This window comes from Ahaetulla prasina, chromosome 9 (assembly GCF_028640845.1).
Source record: "Ahaetulla prasina isolate Xishuangbanna chromosome 9, ASM2864084v1, whole genome shotgun sequence".
Taxonomy (NCBI): domain Eukaryota; kingdom Metazoa; phylum Chordata; class Lepidosauria; order Squamata; family Colubridae; genus Ahaetulla; species Ahaetulla prasina.
This window is the reverse complement of record NC_080547.1, coordinates 2436515-2462325: the sequence shown is the minus strand read 5'-3', so window position 1 is coordinate 2462325 and position 25811 is coordinate 2436515. Positions and strand designations below refer to the sequence as shown.

At 46.0% G+C, this 25811-nt stretch overlaps 1 protein-coding gene and 1 pseudogene across 1 annotated transcript; both read left to right on the top strand.

The window, feature by feature from the left end:
* Positions 1–337: 337 nt before the first annotated feature.
* Positions 338–5548, top strand: LOC131203913 (uncharacterized; annotated as a pseudogene).
* Positions 5549–13758: 8210 nt separating this feature from the next.
* On the top strand, positions 13759–24565 carry LOC131203656 (pituitary homeobox 2-like). Its single transcript, XM_058194082.1, has 3 exons — positions 13759–14313; positions 16338–16552; positions 21750–24565. The coding sequence occupies exons 1-3, from the start codon at positions 14226–14228 to the stop codon at positions 22248–22250; spliced, it is 804 nt and encodes a 267-aa protein (XP_058050065.1). The 5' UTR covers positions 13759–14225; the 3' UTR covers positions 22251–24565.
* The last annotated feature ends 1246 nt before the right edge of the window (positions 24566–25811 follow it).

The following is a 25811-nucleotide window of genomic DNA, read 5'->3' as shown; positions in this document are numbered from 1 at the left end:
ATCTTTTTTTATATTTTTAAAAGCATTTTTTTACAACCTATTCGGCGGAATAGGTTGTAAAAAAATGCTTTTAAAAGTAAAAAAAAAGGCTCTGACGATTGCTGAGCTCAGCTGTGATCGTCAGAGCCTTTTTTTAACTTTTTAAAAGCAGGTTTTTTAACCTTTTTAAAAGAAGCAGTAAGCGGGCAACCGGGCAATTGGGTGGGCATGGGCGGGGGCTGGGGGGGCAGGGATTTTTGCTACTGGTTCTCCGAACTACCTGCCGCCATCGCTACCGGATCGGCTGATCTGGTCTGAACCGGGAGCATTTCACCCCTGCCTGGAACGCTTCAAATCAATGGAGGAAACCAAAAGAAAGTGGATCTCGGCTCCCATGATCCGGATCCCTGTAGTGTCAGGTGTTGAGCCAGAGCTGGGTTCGACAGTGGGCATTTTTCAGTATCTGGGATCCCACCTCCAAGGCAATGGCGATATCAACGGCGAGGTACGAGCAAGGGAGAAGGCAGCCTGGATGCATTGGCGAGAACTCACCAGTGTGTTATGGGACAGACGAATGCCACCCCGTCTCAAATCTAAGATTTACAAGACAACCATCCGCCATGTTGCACTGTATGGCGCCAAACGCTGGGCAGCAACAACAGGGACCGAAAGCCACCTCCATGCCATGGTGATGTGAATGCTCCTTTGGCTATCGGGCATCTCCCTTCTCGATCACATCACAAATGACACCATTTGACAACATTTTGGTGTGGCACCAATTATAGGGAAGTTGAGAGAAGGCCGACTCCGCTAGTATGGACACGTCCAGAGAACAGCACCTTCCACTGTGGCTAAAACTGCCTACCAACTAGAAGTCAATGGCTGGCGAATACCTGGGCGTCCAAAACAGAGATGGCGAGACACCATCAACAAAGATATGCAAGTCGCTGGACTGTGCCCCAGAGATGCAGCTGACTGTGCAAAGTGGCATTCAATGACCCGAAAGGAGGAAGAGGAGGAGGAGAAAAAGAGGAGGAGAAGAAGGAGGAGGAGGAGAAGAAGAAGAAGAGGAGAAGGAAGAGGAGGAGAAGAAGAGGAGAAGGAAAAGGAGAAGAAGGAGGAGAAGGAGGAGGAGAGGAGGAGGAGGAGAAGAAGAAGGAGGAGAGGAGGAGGAGGAGAAGAAGGAGGAGAGGAGGAGGAGGATAGGGAGGAGAAGAAAAGGAGGAGGATGAATCCATGACTGTTGTCCACATCTTTCAGCTGCCTTCTGTTTTATAATATCTGTTATTTTTGAGGCACTCGTGTCTCTCAATCACTGGGCGTTGACACTCATTGTTTTATACAGAAGCAGAAAATTCAGACTTTCCAGCAAACTCTTTTGGGAGTCTTTTGAGTCAAGCCAAATGAGAAAAGCGAGTGCAATGGCTCCATTAATATCTCTCCTACTCTATGATTGCCACACTGCTGAAAGAGTGGGGCATGGGATTTAATAAGCCACCCAGGCAAGGTACCACCTCGAGGTAAGATGAGCAGCCTATACATTTTTTATAAACCAACCAATCAATAAGTACTGTTCCTTGGGTTGTTGTTAAGGTCAGACAGGCGGCTTATAATTTTTGTAAATAAATGACCAGGCAAACAAATTCTGCGTCTTAGGTTGTTAAAAAAAAAACTTGAGACACTGGCTCTAGAATTGGCAGCTGCGATACAGACGTGACCCTCGCTAGCGGCCATGCTAGGGCCGCTTCCTTCCGCCAACCCCAACCTACCTCTGGCGGCACGCAGGTTTTTAAGGGGCAGCGCATCTTAAACCAGGGATGCTCCATACCTTGCCTGCTCCTTCCTGGCACCACAGAACATCACTTCCTAAGTCACAATCCCAGGTTTTGCTCCAGCCTTGGGGGAGCCCCATTGGCTGCTAGTTGCTGCACTAGTAACCCCCTTCCCATTGTTACTTGACTGACTGTGAAGTCACGGCTGGCCTATAAAAGGACATCAAATTCAAGCTGTCATTTGCAGATTCAGGACACCCGCATTCTTATCCTGCTTTTGGACAGGATGTCCCCCCCCACCCCAAGAATGTCCCCCCAGGTCCCAGCAAGAAAAAGGAAATAGAGAGGTTATCGCCAATTTCACCTGTGGGTTTAAACCTCTTGCAACCATTTGGGGAAAGAGAAATGCCGTCCCCCCCCCCCAATTTTTCAGAGGAGGTTCCTACATTCCGAACAGGAAAAAGCCTTACATAATGACAACCAAGGGATTCCCCCACCCCCACTATTTCTGCCATAGTGTAGTCAAATTATATTTAAAAATCAAAACTTAAAACAGCAGCAATCTACTTAAAATTCCCTGAAAAACCGCACAGCTTTTCTGATCGTACCAAGAGGGGAAGAAAAGTTTTATGGAAATGGAAGGCATTGTGTCTTCGGAAGAGCATGGCAACCACATCTTAATCATTAGAAGGCAGGGAGCCTACCAGCAATAAGCTGCAAAACTGTGTTTGACCACAGGATGGTACCAAAGAGCGAGCCTTCTGTGTCACTCTGCTGCCCTCTAGTGGTTTTCTGAACTTTTTGAAGCACAGATGCAAGAGCCCTGGCTTAGCATGCTGTGCAATTTCAGTCTACAGTAAAAGGACCTAAATTTTTGCCCCTTCCCATTACTAGAGTAGAGTAGGTATTTGATGGGTGCATTTGTAGAACACAGTAGATTTGTGGGAGTGGGGGGGCTGGAAGGGAAGAAGAAAAAGGAAGAGGGGGAAAAAAGAAAGGAAAGGAAGGGGAGAGAGAAAGGAAGGAAAAGAAAAGCAGAGGCATGAAGAAAGAGAAAGAAAAAAGGAAAGAAAGAAAGAAAGAGAGAGAGAGAGAAAGAAAAGCTTTTGGGCTAGATTCTGCTCTTTCATCTTAACCCTACCTTGATTTATAGATGTTAATGGGATTGAGACTGGAAAATGTGGAGATCCATTTGCTATTTAGTTTATAGTCAGGGGATGAAGGAAGGAAAAGAAAAGGGGGAGAGAGAGGAAGGAAGGGAGAGAAAGAAAGAAAAAGGAAGGAAGAGAAAGAAAAAGAAGGAAGAGAAAGAAAGAAAGAAAAAGAAGAAAGGAAGGCAGGAAAGCATGGTTATAGCCTGGCGAGCAGCACAAAACGCATTTGGGCCTGGGCAGTTAGAGTCAAATGCCAACGGTGCTTCCTAACGGCTTGGGAGTCGGGCCGGCTGTTGACACCTGCTCGGACTGCGGTGTAAATCCACATCAACTCCACTAAAGTCTGCAGAAGGACTCCAAATTTAACTTAACACATGGCCGTGCCCCTGAATCCTCCGCCCAGAGTCTTTCTCCGACCCCAGAGTCCTTCTCTTAAGTCTTCTTATGAGGTGTCACATTGCAGTGGAATAAAACGGCAATTATGGGGATGTCACGAGAGGATTATGCAGCAGGGGGTGGACAACACGATCCCAGCCGGCCATCTTAACGGAGGCCTCCTCGGTTGCCGCAGCTCGAGGCAAGAGGACAGAGAGGGGTCTGTTCCATTTGCAGCGACACCGTTGGTCCGTCTGCCCGCCTAAGAAGCCTCAAGTCATTACTGGATCTGCTGTTGACTGAAGGTCCTTCTAAGGAGAGAAGCAACCGAGAACTAAGGGGAAATTTCCTAAGGACGAGAGCAACGAACCAGTGGAGCGGCTTGCCTTAAAACCTTCCCTGGAAGTTTTAAAGAAAAGACTGGACAGCCGTTTGTCTAGAATGGAATAGGGCCTCTTACTTGAGCCAGGGGTTGGACTAGAACAGGGGTCTCCAACCTTGGCAACTTTAAGCCTGGAGGACTTCATCTGGCTGGGGAATTCTTGGAGTTGAAGTCCTCCAGGCTTAAAGTTGCCAAGGTTGGAGACCCCTGGACTAGAAGACCTCCGAGGTCCCTTCCAACTCCTTATCATTCTGTTATTTTGAAATCTCATGGCATCTCCAAAATCGTTAGGGCAAAATCTACGGCCCCAAGTGTTCCTGCTGACTTGTGATGTGCTGAAGGGGGACGCCACAGAGTTCTTGGAAATAATTCAGGTGGGAGGAGGGGGGCTTTGCGCCAACATTTGGAGAGCTTATGCCTCCTCCCTGGGAAGGACGACCCAGCCCTACCCTCGTTGTGGGGCACTACACCCAAAATTGTGTATCGAACCTCCTAAATTCAACCCTTTCTTCCACTTTTGGTTCCATGATTCCCAAACCCACATGTCGGGATTCCAAATTAACATCTCCATAGCAAACAAAATTCTGAGGCAAGTAGATTCCTCAAAGGAATTACAAATTCCTCAATCCTATACTGCCGGGATAGCTCAGGCAGTAGAGAAGCCTGTTATTAGAACACAGAGCCTGCAATTACTGCAGGTTCGAGCCCGGCCCAAGGTTGACTCAGCCTTCCACCCTTTATAAGGTAGGTAAAATGAGGACCCAGATTGTTGGGGGGGCAATAAGTTGACTTTGTAAAAAATATACAAATAGAATGAGACTATTGCCTTATACATTGTAAGCCGCCCTGAGTCTTCGGAGAAGGGAGGGGTATAAATGTAAAAAAAAGAAAAGAAAAAAAAGAACAGCTTTATTGAAAATACCATATTGGCCCAGCCTGGTGAACACCCGCTCTGAAAGTTCCCACGGTTTTCACCTAAGTAAACGTTTTTCCTCTTTTCCCAAACAATCAGTCACATGGTCCAATCAAGGTGCCGTCCACTTGCCAGGTAACTTAACTCCTCGTTCTCTCTGGCCACCTGTGGGAATGTCCTTGGTTCCCAGGAAAAAGTGTTTTGTTTTGGCTACAAAACCCCAGCTATCTATTCAGGGGTGGGCTTCAAAAAATTTAGCAAGGGGTTCTCTGCCCGGTTGCTGGCTTGGTGTGGCCATGTTGGGCGTGGCTTAGTTGGCCTGCACCATGTGGGGGAGGCGTTTTTGCCCTCCCCGGGCTCTGGAGGCCCTCTGGAGGTGGGAAACGGGGCCGTTTCTGGCCTTCCCGGACTTCCGGTAGGCCCATTTTTCACCCACCCTCTGCACTTACCTGCATCCAAAATGGGCTGCATGGGGACTCCTGGGAAGGGCGGGGCAGGTGGGACCTGCCAGGAGTGGGATTTGGGGGTTCTCCGAACTGCACAGAATCTTAACTAGAGGTTCTCCCGAACCCCCAGCAGCCCACCCCTGTCTCTATTCCCCCTTCGCTATCCCTCAGCTCCAGTGTGGCAACGCTGAAGCTTCAAAATGTCCTCGGTCAGGGTTGACACCACAATCTGTTCAACCTGGCACCATCTATCTACCAGAAGACTCCGAGTCAGGTGGCATTTTGTTCCAAGAGGCTTCCTTACGATGAAGGGGGGGGGAGGGGAATAAGGGACATGGTACCCAAGTGTACCAGGAAGATGTGAGTAGTAGCAGGACCCCTGGAGGCACTGATGCTGAGAACCGTCAAATAACCTTTGCAGGTTTATTTATGCCCGGCTGATGCTCTGCGTCCTGCTGTGCCAAGCGAGGGGCCGAGGATTCAGCAATTCCAAATCCCGCCATCAATCAAGACGGCAGCTGGTATGAGTTGCGAGGGTCCCTTGTAATGACAGCCAGCTAATCCCGGCCTCTTTAGCTGGGATTACTGTCAATCATAGTTCATTACCTTCGGGTCCAATCGGTGCCCCTTGTTTTCGGGGGCTGGATGGGGTGCGCATTTCCACTGGACCGCAGGCCCCTGCTGCCCTGAACAGCCTGTCATCGCAGCTATAAATAATGTGATTTGTTTGCAGAAGAACAAATTTAGCTTGTCCAAAAGGTCAAAGTGGCCGGGAGCCCAGCCTAGCTTCAAATAGTCCTCCATTAAAATGGTTCTCGTGTTTGAGTTTCACAACCAAAGGAGGAGAAGACAGAGGGCATGGAAGGTGGAGAGGGAGCACACAGGAACCCACAGGGCTCTTCAGCGTCTTTCTCCTTCTCTCACCCTGCCCAAGGAAGAACCTATGTTCTCTGATGACGCTAAGATGGCAGGAATAGCCAACACCCCAGAAGCAGATGGATCTCGACAGACTTGGACACTGGACCCTAGCCCACAAAATGAAATTCAACACAGAGAAGAGTAAGTGTTTACACTTAGGCAAGAGAAACTAAAAGCACAGGTACGGATTAGGCGAAACCTGGCTCAAGAGCAATAGCCCTTAGACTTATATACCACTTCACAGTGCTTTCCAGCCTTCTCTAAGCAGTTTACAGAGTCAGCCTCTTGTCCCCCCAACAATCTGGCTCCTCATTTTACTCACCTCGAAAGGATGGAAGGCCGAGACAACCTTGAGCAGGTCAAGATCGAACTACTGACAGTGGGCAGAGTATAGCCTGCAATACTGCATTCTAACGCCTGAGAGGGAGGGAGAAAAGGAAGGAAGGAAGGAAGGAAGGAAGATAGCAATAACACTTAGATTTATATACCACTTCATAGTGCTTTACAGCCCCTCTCTAAGCGGTTTACAGAGTCAGCCTCTTGCCCCCAACAATCTGGGTCCTCATTTGACCCACCTTGGAAGGATGGAAGGCCGAGTCAACCTTGAGCCTGGTGAGATTCTAACTGCTGAATTGCAGGCAGCCGGCAGGCAGCAGAAGTAGCCTGCAGTACTGCACTCTAACCACAGCATCACCATGGCTCTTAACAGTAACTGTGAGAGGGATTTTGGGGTCCTAGCAGACAATCATTTAAATATGAGCCAGCAGGATGTGGCAGCAGCCAAAAAACCCAAAGTAATCCTAGACTGCATAAATAGAGGGATAAAATCCAGATCACACAAAGTACCGTGTTTCCCTAAAAATAAGACCCTGTCTTATATTTTTTTTGAACCCTGAAATAAGCACTTGGCCTTATTGCCCTGCACCCAAAAGCCCCCGACAGGGGATGTCTTATTTTGGGGAAAACAGGGTACTATTACCACTTTATAAACCTTAGTAAGACCACACCTGGAATTCTGCATCCAGTGTTGGTCATCACATTATAAAAAGATGACCTACAAGGTCCCTTCCAATTCTGTTAATCTGCTAAATATGTTAAATCCCACTTCCATGTATTTCTCTATCTAAGGAGAACTTATTTCCACAAGCACCCATTCCTTATCTACAAGTCTGGAGTGGCGGCCCCAGATCAATCCTTTCACTGGCCGAAGAGGTTGTAAAAAAATGCTTTTAAAAGGTTCTGGCAATCAGGCCGAAGAGGTTGTAGAAAAAATGCTTTTAAAGGGTTCTGACCATCCCAGCTGAACCGCACAATCATCAGAGGCTTTTTTAAAAAAACTTTTAAAAGCATTTTTTTGGCTGAAGAAAAAATGCTTTTAAAAGTAAAAAACCCACACCTCTAATGATCGCGCAGCTCAGGTGGGGCGGCGGGGGGGGGGCAGGAATTTTTGCTACCGGTTCTCCGAACCACACCCGCTGCCATCGCTACCAGATCAGGTGATTTGGTCCAAACCGGGAACATTTCACCCCTGGTAAAGGCAGTGGTGGGATTCAGCCAGTTTGCACCACTTCGGGAGAACCGGTTGTTAACTTTCTGAGCAGTTTGGCAAACTGGTTGTTAGAATAAATCATTAGGGCAGAGAACCGGTTGTTAAATGACTTGAATCCCACCACTGGGTAGAGGGCTAATCCTATTATTTCCTGGAGGGTCATGTCTTAATCCCATCAGCCTGAATCTGGAGGTCTTTTGTTTTGTAGACAGGCTGGCCCAGTCTTTCTTAATGTGCACCAAACACCCGCTGAGGTCAGGGAGCTGCTCTTTCGTCTTTAAAAACCTGTTTCTCTTTTTCTCACCCAAGGAAATGCAGCATTCTGCCCTTTTTAATATTTCCTCAAAAATTTCATTCTTCTAGTTCGGGTGGGTGGGTGCTAACTTTCTCCACAAGGCGCGTGGGGGACTCCTCTTTCCTCTTCTGTAGCACTCGGGCATCATTGTTGTTTCTATTCATGGATGGTCCGTTTGCCAAGCGACCAATATCCACTGGCAGCCTTATGCTCCATAGCCCCATTTAAGCATTCTAAATCCGACATCAGTTGACAAGAGATCAGAGATGAAAGTCTGGCTCTTCGTCCATGCCTCTACCACCCTCCGTCGGCTGAAGCCCAACTGTCAACATGGGTAAACCCCTTTCTTCTTACCGAGAGCCAGGAGGATATCGACAAAGCCCGAACGTAATTTCCTAACTCTCCGGGGCTAAGATTATCGCACGAGGGGGGTGAATGGGTCCCATCTGTTTCTAAAGCCATCGCTAACACCTTGTCATCTCCTGGGGCCGAATCCGCAGCTGGACTAAGCCGAGGTTAAGAGCAACCAGAATGACAAAATAAAAAGGGCAGGCACGCACTCGAGGGCTTCAGAAGAAGTCATGACGTTGCAGAAATGAGGGGATGGGAGTGTTTTGGAAGAAACACCCTGGATCTCCATCTAGCTGGGCTTTTCCAGAGAACAGACAGAATAATAAGAATTGGAAGGGACCTTGGAGGTCTTCTAGACCAGGGGTCTCCAACCTTGGCAACTTTAAGCCTGGTGGACTTCAACTCCCAACTAACTGGGGAATTCACTGGAGATCCACCAGGCTTAAAGTTGCCAAGTGTCGTGTCCCACTCCTCCGCTGACGGCCGGGTCAGGGAAATCCGAATCAGGCTTGCCTCTGCAGCTCTGCCCAAAGTCCTAGCAAAGTTCTCAGGGCAGGCAGGAGACCAGAAAGTGACTTCAGCAAGATAAGTTCGACTTTGCCTGACTCAGAGACTGCCAGAAAGCAGATCCTTTATATAGGCCATGGGGTGTGGCTCCATGACTCAGCACTCATTAAGGCCTGCCCCTCCCTTCCTTCTGTTGCCTCCGCCTATCCAGTCTTCTGATGCGAGGGTCACTCCAATCAGCTGTTGAAAGTAAACTTTCCTCAGGCTCACATGCTGTGGAGGAGGGGGAGGGGTCTAGCTGCTCCGTTTGCCTGGGCATGGAGCCAGGGCTGGGGCCGGGGGATGCTCCCTCCTCTGCAGCCTGCTTGGGCATGGAGCCAGGACTGGGGCCGGGAGGTGCCCCCTCCTCTGCAGCCTGCTTGGGCATGGAGCCAGGGCTGGGGCCAGGGGATGCTCCCTCCTCTGCAGCCTGCTTGGGCATGGAGCCAGGGCTGGGACCGGGAGGTGCCCCCTCCTCTGCAGCTTGTCTGGGCATGGAGCCAGGACTGGGGCCGGGAGGCATACATTCCTCCGTGTTCGGGAGCAGATAAGCAGACCCCGGCTGCGGTGAGAGCGGACAAGACACAACACCAAGGTTGGAGACCCCTGGTCTTGACAACTCCTTGGTCAAGCAGGAGACCCTATCCCATTTCAGATAAATGATTGTCCCGTCTCTTCATAAAGGCCTCCCATGATGGAGCACCCACAATATCTGGAGGCAAGTCGTTCTACTGATTAATTGTTCTAACCGTCAGGAAATTCGTTCTCAGTTCCAGGTTGTCTCTCTCTCCTTGATTAGTTTCCATCCCGTTGCTTCTCGCCTTGCCTTCTGGTGCTTTGGAAAATAGTTTTGACTCCTTTGTCTTTGCAGGAGTTCCTCAAATATTGGAAGACTGCTTCTGAAGGAACCGATCTGAAAATTTATGGGAAAATGTTTACAACATTCAATTATAGGTCCGCCGGTTCTGCACGCAGAAATTCCTCTAGAACATTTCTTTGTAAGGGATGCGGTGGAGGGGAGATGAGGGGGATGGGGGGGGAAGATGGGGGGGGGGTACCCCCTTGAATTTCAGAACTGGAGTCATTTTGGCCAAAGAGTAAAATGTTTCCCAGCGGGATGGCTTCTCAGCTGTTTCCATTTGTCCCCGGAATTCCAGCTTGTCTAAGGCAGCCTCAGGACAGCTGTTGGTGGGGGGGGGGAGGTCCAGAGCAAGATGGGGAGGGGGGGGAAGCTTTCACAGGGGGTAGAAGCTGGAGCAATAAAGAAGACAATGCATGGAAATGGCACCGGGCCGAAAAAGCAGAAGGACACATGGAACATGGAATACATGTGCCTCTCTCCTGCTCTTAAGAAGAAGCTAAAACCAAACTACTAAAATTGTGTGTGTGTGTGTACGTGTAAGAGGAGATAGCAAACTAAAAAGAGAAAAAAAAACTTTTTTTAAAAAATAATAATAATTGCACGGTATGTAAATTTAGAGTAGAAAAATGACAACTGCTTTAAAGTTTGCAAAGGCTTTATGTACCCATGTTTCATCTTCACCGGATGGAGTGGCAAATTGATTGGCAACCTTGCTACAGCCGGAAGTAAGTTTACATTAATAAAGGAGAATTTTTTTTTAGCTCAGGGTTGATCTGAGGGGGTCCTTGGTGCTCTCTGGGCTTGGTGGTTTTCTTGAAGACGTTTCGTGACCCAAAGTAGGTAACATTATCAGTGCTGGTCCTTCTTCTCAGTCCTAGCACTGATGATGCTACCTAGCTGGGTCATGAAACATCTGCAAGAAAATCACCAAGCTAAGAGAGCACTAAGAACCCCTTAGTCCTCCTCCTCCTCCTCTGCCTCCTCCTCCTCCTCATTTCCACAAATCCTTCTCCCTTTTAGCACTGATGATGTTACCTAGTTGGGTCATAAAACGCCTGCAAGAAAACCACCCAGCTCAGAGAGCAGTAAGAACTCCTCAGTTCTCCTCCTCCTCCTCCTCCTCATCATCATCATCATCTCCACAGATCCTTCTTCCTTCCAGCATTGATGATGGTACCTAGTTTGGGTCATGAAACGTCTGCAAGAAAACAAGCTGTTAGATACCGACAGCTTGATAGTTTTCACTCTGGTCCGTCGTTTGAGCCGAAAGAATACTCAAACGTGATTGGCTGATATAGCATTTCACCCCTGTGCTCTTGCCTACCTTCTCCAAGGTCATCTCTATGGTTTTCTGCACCTAACAAGTCAGGTCTAGAGGAGATCAACCCTGGCTGCTCTTTAGAAGGCCAGATCCTGAAGATGAAACTCAAATACTTTGGCCACCTAATGAGAAGGAAGGACTCCCTGGAGAAGAGCAGAATGCTGGGAAAGATTGAGCGCAAAAGAAGAATGGGACGACAGAGAAGGAGGTGGCTGGATGGAGTCACTGAAGCAGTTGGCGGGAGCTTAAATGGACTCCAGAGGATGGTAGAGGACAGGAAGGCCTGGAGGAACATTGTCCATGGGGTCGCGATGGGTCGGACACGACTTCACAACTAACAACAACAACAAGTCCAGATGCAACTCAGTTTTTGGAGCTGTTTGTATTTAGCATGGACATTTCCTAGTCTTCTTGAAACAAGGAGCCCAGCAAGTCCTATGAAGAGATGCAATGACCACAGGCATGTTCACGCCTGACCACATCTTCCTCTTCTCCAGAAACGGTCTGCGCATAAAACTAAGGACCCGTCCAGTGCTGTAGATCCCTTGCCAGCATCCCAGGATATCCAGATGATGGCAGGACAAAAATATTTATAGGAGATGTTCACCTGATCTTACGCGTAGCCACCTTCGTGATATGGGGTCCTTCCAGATGTATGGGAACGCAACACCCATCATATCTGAATGGAGGAGCAGGGAGGCAAATTGGGGAAGACGGAATTTCAGGTTTGTGAGAAAACCAGTTGCACGCACAAGACATCCCGGCTGCGAGTTGAAAGTTCTCAGAAACCTGCAGCTGTCTGGCGTGAAGATTAGGATTCCCGGGTAGCCGGGAGCCTGTCTTGAGAACTCAAGAGACGGGAAAGTAAACCTGAAGCGGGACTTGGCTTCTTCAATCCTTCCCCCGAAAGGAAACATGGAAACCTGACCTTCTCCTTGAGATGGCTCCATCTTTCAAGGCCTAATTAGCCAACGAGAGAGCTGGCGTCTCCCACCTGTTTCTCCGGCCATCCGTCAGCCAGCAGTCGGGAATGCTCAGCCTAGACAAAAGCAACCCAGGAAAACTTCCTGAGCATCCCATGGCTACCCATGTAGCCAAGAGTCTCATCCAAGTCATGGTTGAACCCCAAGGGTGCTTTTTCGAAAGGCAATTGGACATTCCTGGTTTTCCCTTGGAGACATTTTGAGAAGCGAAACGTCTTCATGGAACAAGTCCAGCTGCCTTTTGAAGAAGCACTCTTGGGATACCCTTGTAGTCATTTCTGAAATTTATCTCCTTCCAGTTTAATCTCACTTTTTCCTGCCTTCAGGAACAGCTCTGAACTTCTAGAAGACCATCCAGAACACCAAATATAAGCTGAGCGGACAAGACCTTGCAGATCAGGGGTCCCCAAACTTTCGGGCCTCAGGGACCACTAAATTCATAATTTTAAATCCCATGGACCATTAATATGATCTGCCTAATGACCAGCTGGGTGGATGTGGCTAGGTGGTCATGTGACTGGGTGGGCGTGACCAAGTTGATGTCACTCACATCGAGAGGCGCCTCTCCAGCCTCTACTCGCCCCTCCCCTCCCAGCCACTCCTCGCCTGCCTGGCCGGGCTCCTTAGGGCCCCAACAGGAAGCAATTGCTGGAGCTAAGCAGCCACCGGGAGAAACAGTTGGCAAAACAGCTGGCTCAGTTCAAATTGGATCTGACTGAGAAGGAGGCACCTCACTGAGGACTAGGAGCATAGGCTTTCCAAGTAGAGGGAAGACCTGCGGGAGTGCAAGGCCAGGTATCAGCGCCTGGAAGCTCAGTGCGCTGAGATGGTCAGCCAGTTCCAGGCCATGATGCAATCCCACTGGAACAAGGCCCTCCGGCTCTTTGCCACCAGCGGCTCTTCCCTCCAGCCTTCGCCCAAAGCCCCACACCAGGAGGCTGAAGCAGACCCCAAGTCGGAATTTCTGCCCCCCTCCGACCCACACAAGAAGATCCCGAATTCATTAGTTTATCCATCTCCGCACAGTCCAGAATTTTCTTGATTGTTTCTTCTTCTGTTGGTATCTTTTCATTTTTCCAGAGCTGTGTGTAGGCGATCCTTGTGTAATATCAAATACTGAATATCTTTACTATAAATTCTGGTTAGTATCCCAAGTAAGAAGTATCTCTGGTTTCAAGTCTACCTTATGTCCACTTATCTGTGGTCTCTTCTCAAAATCCCCAAAGCTTTAACCAAAAACTGTCTACTATTGACCTCACCCCATTCCTAAGAGGTCCGTAAGAGGCGTGCATAAGAGCACAAACGTGCCTACCGTTCCTGTCCTATTGTTCCCTTCATTATATCCAATCAATATAGTTATTGCATGCTTATGCTTATATATATATGCTTATATATTATATAGTTACTTTCATGCTTATGCTTGTATACGCTGTTGTGACAAAATAAATAAATAAAATAAAATAAAATAAAATAAATAAATCTCTTCTGTTCAGTTTCTGATTCTGGACCAAACTTTTTTCGCCTTAAGATTTCTAATTGGGATCCTGTAGTAGACCCAGTTTTGGATCTACTCAGTCATAGAGATTTTCAGATCTGACCTTGTAAGAAGGGCTCTTGACTGTCAGGAAATGTACCCCCCCATCCCCCTCCCCTGGAAGCAACTGGTGCTGAAATATGCATTTTTAGCCTCGTCTCCGGAGCAGGCTGAACAAAAAACGGTGGCCTCTCAGCTGCCATTCTTCCATCCATCCCCACTTCAGTCCAATTTCCCCAGCTTGCTTGGGGAGACCATGGCTGATTGGCACCTGGTTAGCCTGCACTCAGCTGTCCCTGATATTTCATACACACACACACACATATCCAGACCCCTCCTTCCTGCCAAACCGAAAAAACCCATCGGTCCTGGGAAAGGGAAATAAACATGTGAGGGAGAGGAGACGGGGAAAGGAGAAAAGAAGTCAGACTTCCAGAGCAAAAGAGCCCCTTAGGACGTCATGGCCAGCGGTCTTCGGTAGAGGGGATACCTTGCAGCCAGATCTTGATGTAGATCTGGTGGAGGGAAGTGGACCTCTTGAAAAATGGTGGTGTGAAGAGGACCTCCTAGCTGGGGACTTCAGAATTGAAAAACGTCTAATAACATCTCCTAAGGAAGGATTTTTCTAGTCTGGATCATTTCTTGATCCAGTGAGTTTTTCAAGATTACCACTGTATTTTTTTTCTCTCTCCCACCCTCTTGAGACTTTTCCCATCCGTCCACCTCAGGACTTTCTACCGGCAAGAAGATCCTTTCCAAGGTGTGGTGGTACACGAAGCAACCTTCTTCTGCCTCCTCTACTCCGAACTGGAACGAGGGCCTTGGTTTCCGCGTCGTTGGGAATTATGTCAACGTTGTCGGAAGCCTCGGATGGAAACGCAAAGGGGATACAGCCGCAAACTCTCTCGGGAACATCCAGCAGAGAAAGTAGTGGTAAGGCATGGAGTTTTTAGAGAAATGCAGGTTGGTTTGGGGAATCTTGCAAACATGGCGGGGTGGGGTTTTTGCTGTTGAGGATGTGCAACTTCCCTTCGGATGGATAAACGGGTATCCTCTATTCATGGTAATTCAAATCTGACTAAAGAATATAAAATACCTTATGCCACCAGACTCCAAATTTTGGGCTTAGACAATTTAGAACTACGCCGACTTCAGCCTGACCTAAGCATAGTACATAAAATTATCTACCACAATGTCTTACCTGTCAATGACTACTTCAGCTGCAACCACAACAATACATGAGCAAATAATAGATACAAACTCAAGGTAAACTTCTCCAAACTCAAATTCGACTTCCGCAACAGAGTGGTCAATGCCTGGAATGCACTACCTGACTCTGTGGTTTCATCCCCAAACCCCCAAAACTTTAAGCTTAAACTGTCTACTGTTGACCTCACCCCATTCCTAAGAGGTCTGCAAGGGGTGTGCATAAGAACACCTGCGTACCTACCATCCCTGTCCTAATATTCCTTTTTTACTTACTCTTTTCATGTATCCAAATTATGTTTATACTTTTACCTGTTATCTTACATATGATTGGCAAATGAATAAATGAATAAAGAGTCCAAGACTCGTTGGGAAATCCCGTCCTGTGTTCCGTAGCGTATGGCCAACGCTGACGCTGTCCCAGCATTGCCTCGGGTCAAACAAGTTGAGGCCGTTTCCTTGATCCAATCATTCCTTGATCCCATCTTTCCGCCACCACAAAATTAACATTGTTTTAAAAGGCAGATGAAAGGGGAAATGCTTCCCTTCACCCAGCATATGCGCAAAGTGTAAGACGAGGTTCTGACGTGTGTCATTTTGGGGGACCACCAGGGTCAAGAAGTGTTCCTATGGAAGAAAAGGAAGGGAAGTTCACCCTTCATCCAGAGTATTGGAAGGACCTCTGGTAGACTTCCTCCTCAATGAGAAAGGGGCGAATGCTTAAATATTAATTGCAAGATTTGAGAAGTTTTGCCAAATCTCACCATTTCTGGAGATCTTTAATAAAAGAGATAGAATAGAATAGAATTTTTTATTGGCCAAGTGTGATTGGGCACACAAGGAATTTGTCTTTGGTGCATACGCTCTCAGTGTACATAAAGGAAAAGATACCTTCATCAAGGTACAACACTTAACAACACTTAATGATAGTCATAGGGTACAAATTTAACACTTAATGATACAACACTTAATGTTAGTCATAAGCTACAAATAAGCAATCAGGAACCAATCAATATCAATATAAATCGTAAGGATACAAGCAACAAAGTTAGAGTCATACAGTCATAAATGGAAGAAGATGGGTGATGGGAATGATGAGAAGATTAATAGTAGTGCAGATTTAGTAAATAGTTTGACAGTATTGAGGGAATTATTTGTTTAGCAGAGTGATGGCCTTCGGGAAAAAATTGTTCTTGTGTCTAGTTGTTCTGGTGTGCAGTGCTCTATAGCGTCCTTTTGAGGGTAGGAGTTGAAACAGTTTATGTCCAGGATGTGAGGGGTCTGTAAATATTTTCACAACCCTCTTTTTGATTTGTGCAGTATACAGGTCCTCAGTGGAAGGCAGGTTGGTAGCCATTGTTTTTTCTGCAGTTAATGCTGGGCCAACTAGATGCGTCCGCGAAACTTGCAGGTTATTGTTCATTTCAGGGAAGTATCATAATTTGGAAGCATCCAAATTATGTTTATACTTTTGCCTGTTATATATGTGAGAGGAGGAGTGAAGCTTCCAAGCAACCAGACAGCACCTTGATTGGACCATGTGACTGATTGTTTGGGAAAAGGAGGGAAACTTTTACTTTTAATTAGGTGAAAACAGCGGGAACCTTTAGAGTCGGTTTTCACCAGCTTATGCCAATATGATATATCCAATAAGCTTGTTCTTTGAGGAACCTGCTTGTCTTGGAGTTCTGTTTGCTATGGGTGTGTTACTTGGAACCCTGACAAAATTCTTCCTTCCTGTTTCTCTTCAGGAGAAAATGGCGAGACCTCTCGGGGCAAATCTTCTGATTCCAGTGGTGAAGAGGAAGCAAGCCTGGGCCAAAAGAAGCCTCGTAGGCACAGGACCCATTTCACCAGCCAGCAGCTGCAGGAGCTGGAGGCTACTTTTCAGCGAAATCGCTACCCGGACATGAGCACAAGGGAAGAGATAGCAGGCTGGACCAATCTGACGGAGCCACGGATAAGGGTGAGGGTCCCTGTAGAACAGTGGTTCTCAACCTTTATAGTGCTGCGACCCCTTTAATACAATTCCCCACGATGTGGTGACCCCAACCGTAAAATTATTTTCGTTTTGAATTTATCGCGCCTGAAGCCGTATTGGCTAGCGATCTGAACTGCTTGCGATTGCCTTGAGGACGGAGGCATTAAAGCGGAGACTCCTCCCCTATTAAGTTTATCGCACCTGAAGCCAGATTAGGCTAGCGATTGGGAGTGATTGCAGCTGGCTTGAGAGGGAGACATCAGAGCAAAGATTTCTCTCTTTTTTAATTCATCGCGCCTGAAGCCGAATTCGGCTAGCGATTTGAAGAGCCTGCAGCTGGCTTGTGGAGTCAACCATTGGAGCGCGATTCTTCGACTCGCAAGTATACTTCCCATATTTCCGATGATCTTAGGCGACCCCTGGCAAATTGCATTCGACCCCCAACGGGATCGCAACCCACAGGTTGAGAACCGCTGCTGTAGAAAGAGGCGATAGGCGGAACAAGGTTCCTCAAATTCCCTGACAGTTAGAACAATTAATCAGTGGAACAACTTGCCTCCAGAAGTTGTGAATGCTCCAACACATTTGTCTGAAATGGCTTAGGGTCTCTGGCCTAAGCAGGGGGTTGGAGTAGAAGACCTCCAAGATCTCTTCCAACTCTGTTATTGTGTTATACCCCCAACTTCCTCAGGAATTGTCAACCCTTGTGAGGTTGACAAACTCGCAAAAGAAAGGAGAAATCTTTAGGGCCATTAGGACAATCTTGAAAGCCCATCAAAGCAATTCTCCAGCGCATCTTAGGCCTAGTGTAATTAAGGTTGAATTGCTTTTCTTGAGTCTTTTGATTCAGAGTAGGGGTCTCCAGACTCGACAACTTTAAGACTTGCGGACTTCAACTCCCAGAATTCCCCAGCCTGTATGGCTGGCTGAGAAATTCTGAAAGTTGGAAGTCCACAAGTCTTAAAGCTGCCAATGCAAATGACCAGCGGTTTCCACAGAGTATAAATCCTTCCATTCCCCACCATCCAGTCAGATCTGAAGAAGCTTCTCGGATAAGAAGCGAAATGTCTTCAGAGAAAAAACAGAAAATTTTGAAAAAAGCACCTTTGGGACAACTATGACCTGGAGGACTGAGAATCTCCATAGATATTTAGTAGGCTTAAAACTTTCTCACACTTCTGCTCGAAGCCACCTCTTTTACAGTGCGTTTCCTCTTCTGCTTCTCCACACACATTCCAATCCCAGTTGCGTTGAGACTACATTCTGGTTGGAAACCGGGGGTGGGGGAATTGAGTGACAGTGCGTCTGGAAGACAGCAGAAGGCGAAAGAATGAAAACTTGTGTAAATCACCGCAAAAAACGATGGGACGATATGTCCGACTTGAGGTTTGCAGGCTGGCTGAAGTACTGTTCCTGCCACACTCTAATTTTCTTTTCTGGTGTTTTTTTTTTTTAAAAAAACATGTCCTATGATTGTTCACGCATTCCTGCATGAAAGCATGGAGAATGGTGCAAACTGAAAAGCATTCATAGATGTAGTTTGCAAAATGTCGGTAAATATATGTCTCCCAGGATAGGATTCAGCATATTCTTCTTGCTCACATATTCTTACCACTGGTTCACTGTGCGCGCCCGTGCTCACTTTGCACGTGTGCCTTCCACGCGCCTGGCCTTCTATATGTGGGCTTTGCTCACGCGCGTGACTTCCACGCATGCGTCCGGCCTCGAAAACGTGGCCAAACAGGATGTCTTTATGCCGTGGCTGGTGGGCAGGCCCAACTGCAATCTCTGCTACCGGTTCCGCCGAACCGGTACGAACCGGCTGAATGTCACCGAGGGAGTTGTGGGATCCAGTTTGAGTCGGTGCCCAAGATCAAAGGTTTTATTCTTCCAAGACTGTCTCTAGAATGTGAGCACTAGGCCAGGGGTTCCCAACCTTTTCTATACCCCGCCCCCCTAGAACTCTTCTGATATATTCTCATACCTCCTTAAAAAATGCATAATTTGTTGTTGTTGTTAGTTGCGAAGTCGTGTCCGACCCATCGCGACCCCATGGACAGCATTCCTCCAGGCCTTCCTGTCCTCTACCATCCTCTGGAGTCCATTTAAACTCATGCCTACTGCTTCAGTGACTCCATCCAGCCACCTCGTTCTCTGTCATCCCCTTCTTCTTTTGCCCTCCATCTTTCCCAGCATTAGGCTCTTCTCCAGTGAGTCCTTCTTTCTCATTAGGTGGCCAAAGTATTTCAGTTTCATCTTCAGGATCTGGCCTTCTAAAGAGCAGTCAGGGTTGATCTCCTCTAGGACTGACCGGTTGGATGGCCTTGAAGTCCAAGGGACTCACAGGAGTCGTCTCCAGCACCAGAGTTCAAAGGCCTCAATTCTTTGGCGCTCAGCCTTCCTTATGGTCCAGCCTTCACAGCCATCCATTGCAACTGGGAAAACCAGAGCCTTGACTATACACACTTTTGTTGGCAGGGTGATGTCTCTGCTTTTTAGTACGCTGTCTAGATTTTCCATAGCTAATCTAAATCGAAACCCCATGGACAGTACAAAAAGGGAAAAAAAGTGCATAATTATATGCATATAATTATACATATATACATAATTATACTTATATAATTATACATAATTATATAATTATACATAATTATGCATATAATTATACATATACACTATAATTTCAAAACTTCTAAACCCAAGTTTTCGCACCCACTGGGATATTCTCTCGCACCCCAGGTTGGGAACCCCTGCACTAGGATGTTTTACATGTTGTATTTATATGGTGCCTAGTGGTGTGGGCTTTTAATTGTTAATTAGAGTGTTGATGACCAGCTATTAAGTGGTTAATTGCTGTTTCCTTGTGTCGCTGAACCCTTGGCTCCTAATTTCTTGGTAGGCTGGGGGTAAATCAGCGCTCTTATTGACTGACAAGGGGCTCGTTTCCCAGACTTTCCATATTTTTCAGGCTATAAGATACACCAGAGTATAAGACGCACCAAGATTTCGAAGAGGAAAGCAAGAAAAATAATAGTTTTTGGCCTCCGTGCGTCTGGTTTTTGCCCTCCCCAGCCCCCAGGAGCACTCTGCAGGCCTCCCAAACCCTCTGTGTATCCTGTTGTTTCCAAAAAAAATGGGCCCATTTTCTGTGAAAATGGGATGTGCAGGGCGTGGTTTCGAGAAGCCAAAAATGGCTGTATTGGGTGTATAAGATCGCACCAACATTTCCACCCTCTTTTTTGGAGGGGGGGGGGGGAAGTGCGTCTTATACTCCGAAAAGTACGGTAAACTATTTCTCTGGCTATTTTTGTCCCCGCTTGGCCAACAATCGTATTAGTTGTGGGGGGGGGGGGAAATGAATGTATGTCCTTCTTGAAAATATGTTCATAGACGTATTTCATAGGAACCTGCATGGCAGGGACTATTTGGATCACGGCATTCAAATTATTTTTCAGTCTTTGAGAAGGGTTTATTATTATTATTATTATTTTTCATGTGTCAACATTTCTTATTTCAATTATGGCCATGGGAGCTTGGTCTCCAGAAGTGATCAGGATATCCTGAAAGCTGGCATGGGAAATTTCCAACTGCACCTGAATTGTTTTATGGATGAAACATGGATTGGGTTTTGAAGGGGTGAGGTCCAGCACAAAATGGAGATTTTGCAGTATCCTTCCCCGGGAGTGAGGTGGGAATGGAGATTTTGCAGTATCCTTCCCCTGCCACGCCCACCAAGCCACGCCCACCAAGCCACGCCCACAGAACCGGTAATAAAAAAATTTGGATTTCACCACTGGACACTGGTCTTTCAAGAATGCTCTCTGCAGTTTCCCAGCTACCCAGACCTTGATAGTCTTTTTTGGATACATCAATGGAAATTCTCTGTCATGAAGAAGCTCCTTGGATGAGAAATGAAATGCCTTCAGAGAAAAAACAGAAAGTTCAGTTGCCTCTTGAAAAAGCACCTTTGGATTTATTTCTTCTCTTTTTAAAGAGGACAAGAGCAATCGCCGGAGGAATAGAATAGAATAGAATAGAATAGAATAGAATAGAATAGAATAGAATAGAATAGAATAGAATAGAATAGAAAATGTAGCATGGAATGAAATGGGATGGGATGGGATGGGATGGGATGGGATGGAATAGAATAGAATAGAATAGAATAGAATAGAATAGAATAGAATAGAATAGAATAGAATAGAATTGAATTTTTATTGGCCAAGTGTGATTGGAAACACAAGGAATTTGTCTTTGGTGCATATGCTCTCAGTGTACATAAAAGAAAAGATAATCAAGAATCATACAGTGCAACACTTGAATGATAGTCATAGGGTAAAAATAAGCAATCAGGAAACAATATCAATATAAATCGTAAGGATACAAGCAACAAAGTTAGAGTCATACAGTCATAAGTGGAAGGAGATGGGTGATGGTAACGATGAGAAGATTAATAGTAGTGCAGATTTAGTAAATAGTTTGACAGTGTTGAGGGAATTATTTGTTTAGCACAGTGATGGCGTTCGGGAAAAAACTGTTCTTGTGTTTAGTTGTTGTTGTTGTTGTTGTTGTTGTTGTTGTTGTTGTTGTTGTTGTTATTATTATTATTATTATTATTATTATTATTATTATTATTATTATTATTTATTCGATTTTTATACCGCCCTTCTCCCGAAGGACTCAGGGTGGTGTACAGCCAAAAGTAAAAACAGGCAATACAATATACAATTAAAATACAAATTAAAAAACTTATTTTATAATTGGCCTAAGAAACTTTAAAATATATAGTTGTTCTGGTGTGCAGTGCTCTATAGCGTCGTTTTGAGGGTGGGAGTTGAAACAGTTTATGTCCAGGATGTGAGGGCTCTGTAAATATTTTCACAGCCCTCTTTTTGACTCGTGCAGTGTACAGGTCCTCAATGGAAGGCAGGTTGGTAGCCATTGTTTTTTCTGCAGTTTCAATGATCCTCTGAAGTCTGTGTTTTTCTTGTTGGGTTGCAGAACCAAACCAGACAGTTATGGAGGAGCAGATGACAGACTCAATAATTCCTCTGTAGAACTGGATCAGCAGCTCCTTGGGCTATCACATGGTGATGGTGCCACACGACTAGTTTTGGAAATGTTCCTCAACCTTGTGCTTGTTGTTTTTTTTCTCCCTCTCCTTACCTGTCTCTTTTCTTTCAAGGTTTGGTTCAAGAACCGAAGAGCCAAGTGGAGGAAGAAGGAACGCCATCAGCAGACGGAGCTTTGCAAAGGAGCCTTTGGGTCACAGCTTAATGGTTTGACCGGAAACCCTTACGATGACCTTTACCCGACCTATACCTATAATACCTGGACTCCCAAGGGGCTACACAACAGCCCTATCCACGGCAAAGGCTTCCAGCTCTTCAACTCCATCAACCTCAATTCTTTTGCACCCCAGAATGTTTTCCCAACAGCCGCCGGAGCTTCTCTGCCTGGGGTCCCATCTCTGGAGAACTTCAACAGCCTGGCAAGTCCACCCGGGCACTCGGGCTCAATGTACGGGCCTGGTGCCCCTTCGCCCTACATGTACAGGGACCCCTGTAACTCAAGCCTGGCGGGATTGAGACTCAGAGCCAAACAGTCACAATCTTCTCTCAGTTATGGCGCTCCCCAAAACATCAGCCCCAGCTCCAGCCAGTATCACCTGGATAGGCCAGTGTGACGCTGGGTTGCAGGTCGAGAGGTGATCAGAATTGTATCCCGTTAAGAATCTTACCAGCGGCCTCCGTAAAAATAATTTGGACAGCCTCTTCAAGTCCTGGCTAGGGAAAGATTAGGGTTGGCCCACAAGTGGTGAAATCCAAATTCTTTTACTAGCGGTTCTGTGGGCATGGCTTAGTGGGCATAGCAGGGGAAGGATACTGCAAAATCCCCATTCCCACCCCACTCCTGGGGCCAGCCAGAGGTGGCATTTGCCGGTTCTCCAAACTACTCAAAATTTCCGCTACTGGTTCTCCGAACTACTCAAAATTTCTGCTATCGGTTCTCCAGAACCTGTCAGAACCTGCTGGATTTCACCCCTGGTTGGCCAATATTTCTGGGTTGTCTCCTTTCTGAAGACCATTTTCAAGTATTTTCTTAGCCCGGATCTTAACTTTGGTTGAAGGCGATAAGCAGCCAACGGTATCGTCTGATTTCATCTGATCTGTTCGGGGTCAGATACCCGAGAGAGTTGAAATTAATTAAAATTAATAATGATCCTGGAAAGATGGTGGGATCAGATGTTGGAAGAAGATAGAGGGGGAAAAAAAACCCATCTGTTTTTACTCATCAAAGCAGAAGGTCTCAAAAAGAAAAGGAGGAGAGAGAGAGAGAAAATAAAACACTCAACCCTCCTCTCTACCAAGGCAGTCTTCTTCAACTTGGCCAAAAAACCCCGGGGTGTTGGATTACAATTCCTCTCCTCCTCAGCCAGGATAGCCATAACAACTCAGTTCAACTCAGCTAGTAAGCACCACATACAGGAAGGCAGATTTGGAGAATAGGCCCAAGGAGGCAGGTAACTGGCGCTCTTTTCATCTTCTTTAATCTCTGCACCACTGTTAACCTCAGTTTCCCTTCCTGGGTACCTCTTGCCCCCAATAATCTGGGTCCTCATTTTACCCACCTCTGAAGGATGGAAGGCTGAGTCAACCTTGAGCTGGTCAGGATTGAACTCCTGGACAGAGTCAGCCTGCAATACTGCAGTGTAACTACTGCATTCTAACTACGGAGAGAGGGAGGGAGAGAAGGAAGGAAGGAAGGAAAGAAAGAAGGAAGGAAAACAGTAATAGCATTTAGACTTATATACTGCTTCATAATGTTTTACAGCCCTCTCTAAGCAGTTTACTTTTTCGCAAGTGGGTTGCTTTTTCGCAATGTATTGCAAATAATCAGATACCTGTACAATTAGCACAGGGGCCCCCAAGGCTGTGTGCTCTCCCCACTTCTCTTCTCTCTGTATACCAATGACTGCATCTCAAACGATCCATCTGTTAAATTACTGAAGTTCACAGATGACACAACAGTGGTCGGTCTCATTCGAGACAATGATGAATCCACATATAGACGGGAGGTTGAATGACTAGCCTCGTGGTTCGACCAGATCAATCTGGAACTGAACACACTCAAAACCGTAGAAATTGTGATAAACTTTAGGAGAAACCCTCCCATACTTCCACCTCTCACAATACTAGACAACACAGGATTAACAGTGGAGACCTTCACATTTCTAGGTTCTACCATATCACAAGATCTAAAATGGACACCTAACATCAAAAAGTCATCAAAAAAGCACAACAAAGAATGTTCTTTCTGCGCCAACTCAGAAAGCTCAAACTGCCCAAGGAGCTGCTGATCCAGTTCTACAGAGGGATTATTGAGTCTATCATCTGCACCTCTAGAACTGTCTGGTTTGGTTCCGCAACCCAACAAGACACAGACTTCAGAGGATAATCAGAACTGCAGAAAAACTATGGCTACCAACCTGCCTTCCATTGAGGAGCTGCATACTGCACAAGTCAAAAAGAGGGCTGTGGAAATATCTACAGACTCCTCGCATCCTGGACATAAATTGTTTCAACTCCTAACCTCAAAACGACGCTATAGAGCACTGCACACCAGAAGTACTAGACACAAGGACAGTTTTTCCCCGAACGCCATCACTCTGCTAAACAAATAATTCCCTCAACCCTGTCAAACTATTTACTAAGTCTGCACTACTATTAATCTTCTCATCGTTCCCATCACCCATCTCCTCCCACTTATGACTGTATGACTGTAACTTTGTTGCTTGTATCCTTACAATTTATATTGATCTTGATATTGTTTCCTGATTTGTACCCTATGACTATCATTAAGTGTTGTATTTTATGATTCTTGACGAACGTATCTTTTCTTTTATGTACACTGAGAGTATCTGCACCAAAGACAAATTCCTTGTGTGTCCAATCACACTTGGCCAATAAAAAATTCTACTCTATTCTATTCCATAACTTAAAAACCAGCATTGCAGAGCATTGCAACCGATTTTCTCCTTCCTCTTCTGTTCGGCGGACGGTTTTCAGAACGTCCTCCTGCTCTGCAGTTGAAGGTGTCAGATGGGAGCCCTATTTGTTTAATCCCCATAATCCATCCTTCCCCTCCAGGTGCCCTCTAGATATCTTAGGCTGAGCCCGCCCCCCATCACGTCTAGAGAGTAGCCTCTCTACTACGAATTCTGCTGTCCTTCCAAATGAAGAATGTCCTTGAAAACTATCTGGAGGCCTTTAATCGTGTCCTTTTTGCCTTATCCATCTGGAAGTGCAGTTGATAAATTTAGAACTAATAAAAGGAGATACTCCTTCACTCAGCGTGTCGCCAGAGAGTGGAATTCACAATCGCTGAAGGCAACCTTTGCCTCCATGGAGGTTGAAAGTAGCTCTCCTCCAACTATAACCCCAGAGTTAGTTATTTTCCCGAAATGTTTACTGCTATGTTTTAGGATTTGTGTTATTTCACTCTCTGTCCTCTAACTCTCTCTCATCTATCTATCTATCTATCTATCTATCTATCTATCTATCTATCTATCTACCTACCTACCTACCTACTCTCTCTTTCTCTCTCTTTTATCTCTCTCTCTCTCTCCCCCTGCCTATTATCTACCTACCTACCTACCTATCTCTATCTATCTCAATCATCTATCTACCTACCTACCTACCTACCTACCTACCTACCTACCTATCATCTATCTATCTATCTATCTATCTATCTATCTATCTATCTATCTATCTATCATCTATCTATCTATCTATCTATTTATTTATCTCATATCTATCTATCTATCTATCTATCTATCTTCTACCATCTATCTATCTAATATATATCATCTATATCTATCTATCTATCTATCTATCTATCTATCTATCTATCTATCTATCTATCTATCTATCTATCTATCATCTATCTATCTATCTATCTATTTATTTATCTCATATCTATCTATCTATCTATCTATCTTCTACCATCTATCTATCTAATATATATCATCTATATCTATCTATCTATCTATCTATCTATCTATCTATCTATCTATCTATCTATCTATCTATCTATCTATCTACCTACCTACCTACCTACCCCCTCTCTCTCTTTCTATCATCTCTGTGAATGGACGCAGTGGCTCAGTGGCTAAGATGATCAACTTGTTGATTGAAAGGTCAGCAGTTCAACGGTTCGAATCCCGAGTGCCGCATAATGGGGTGAG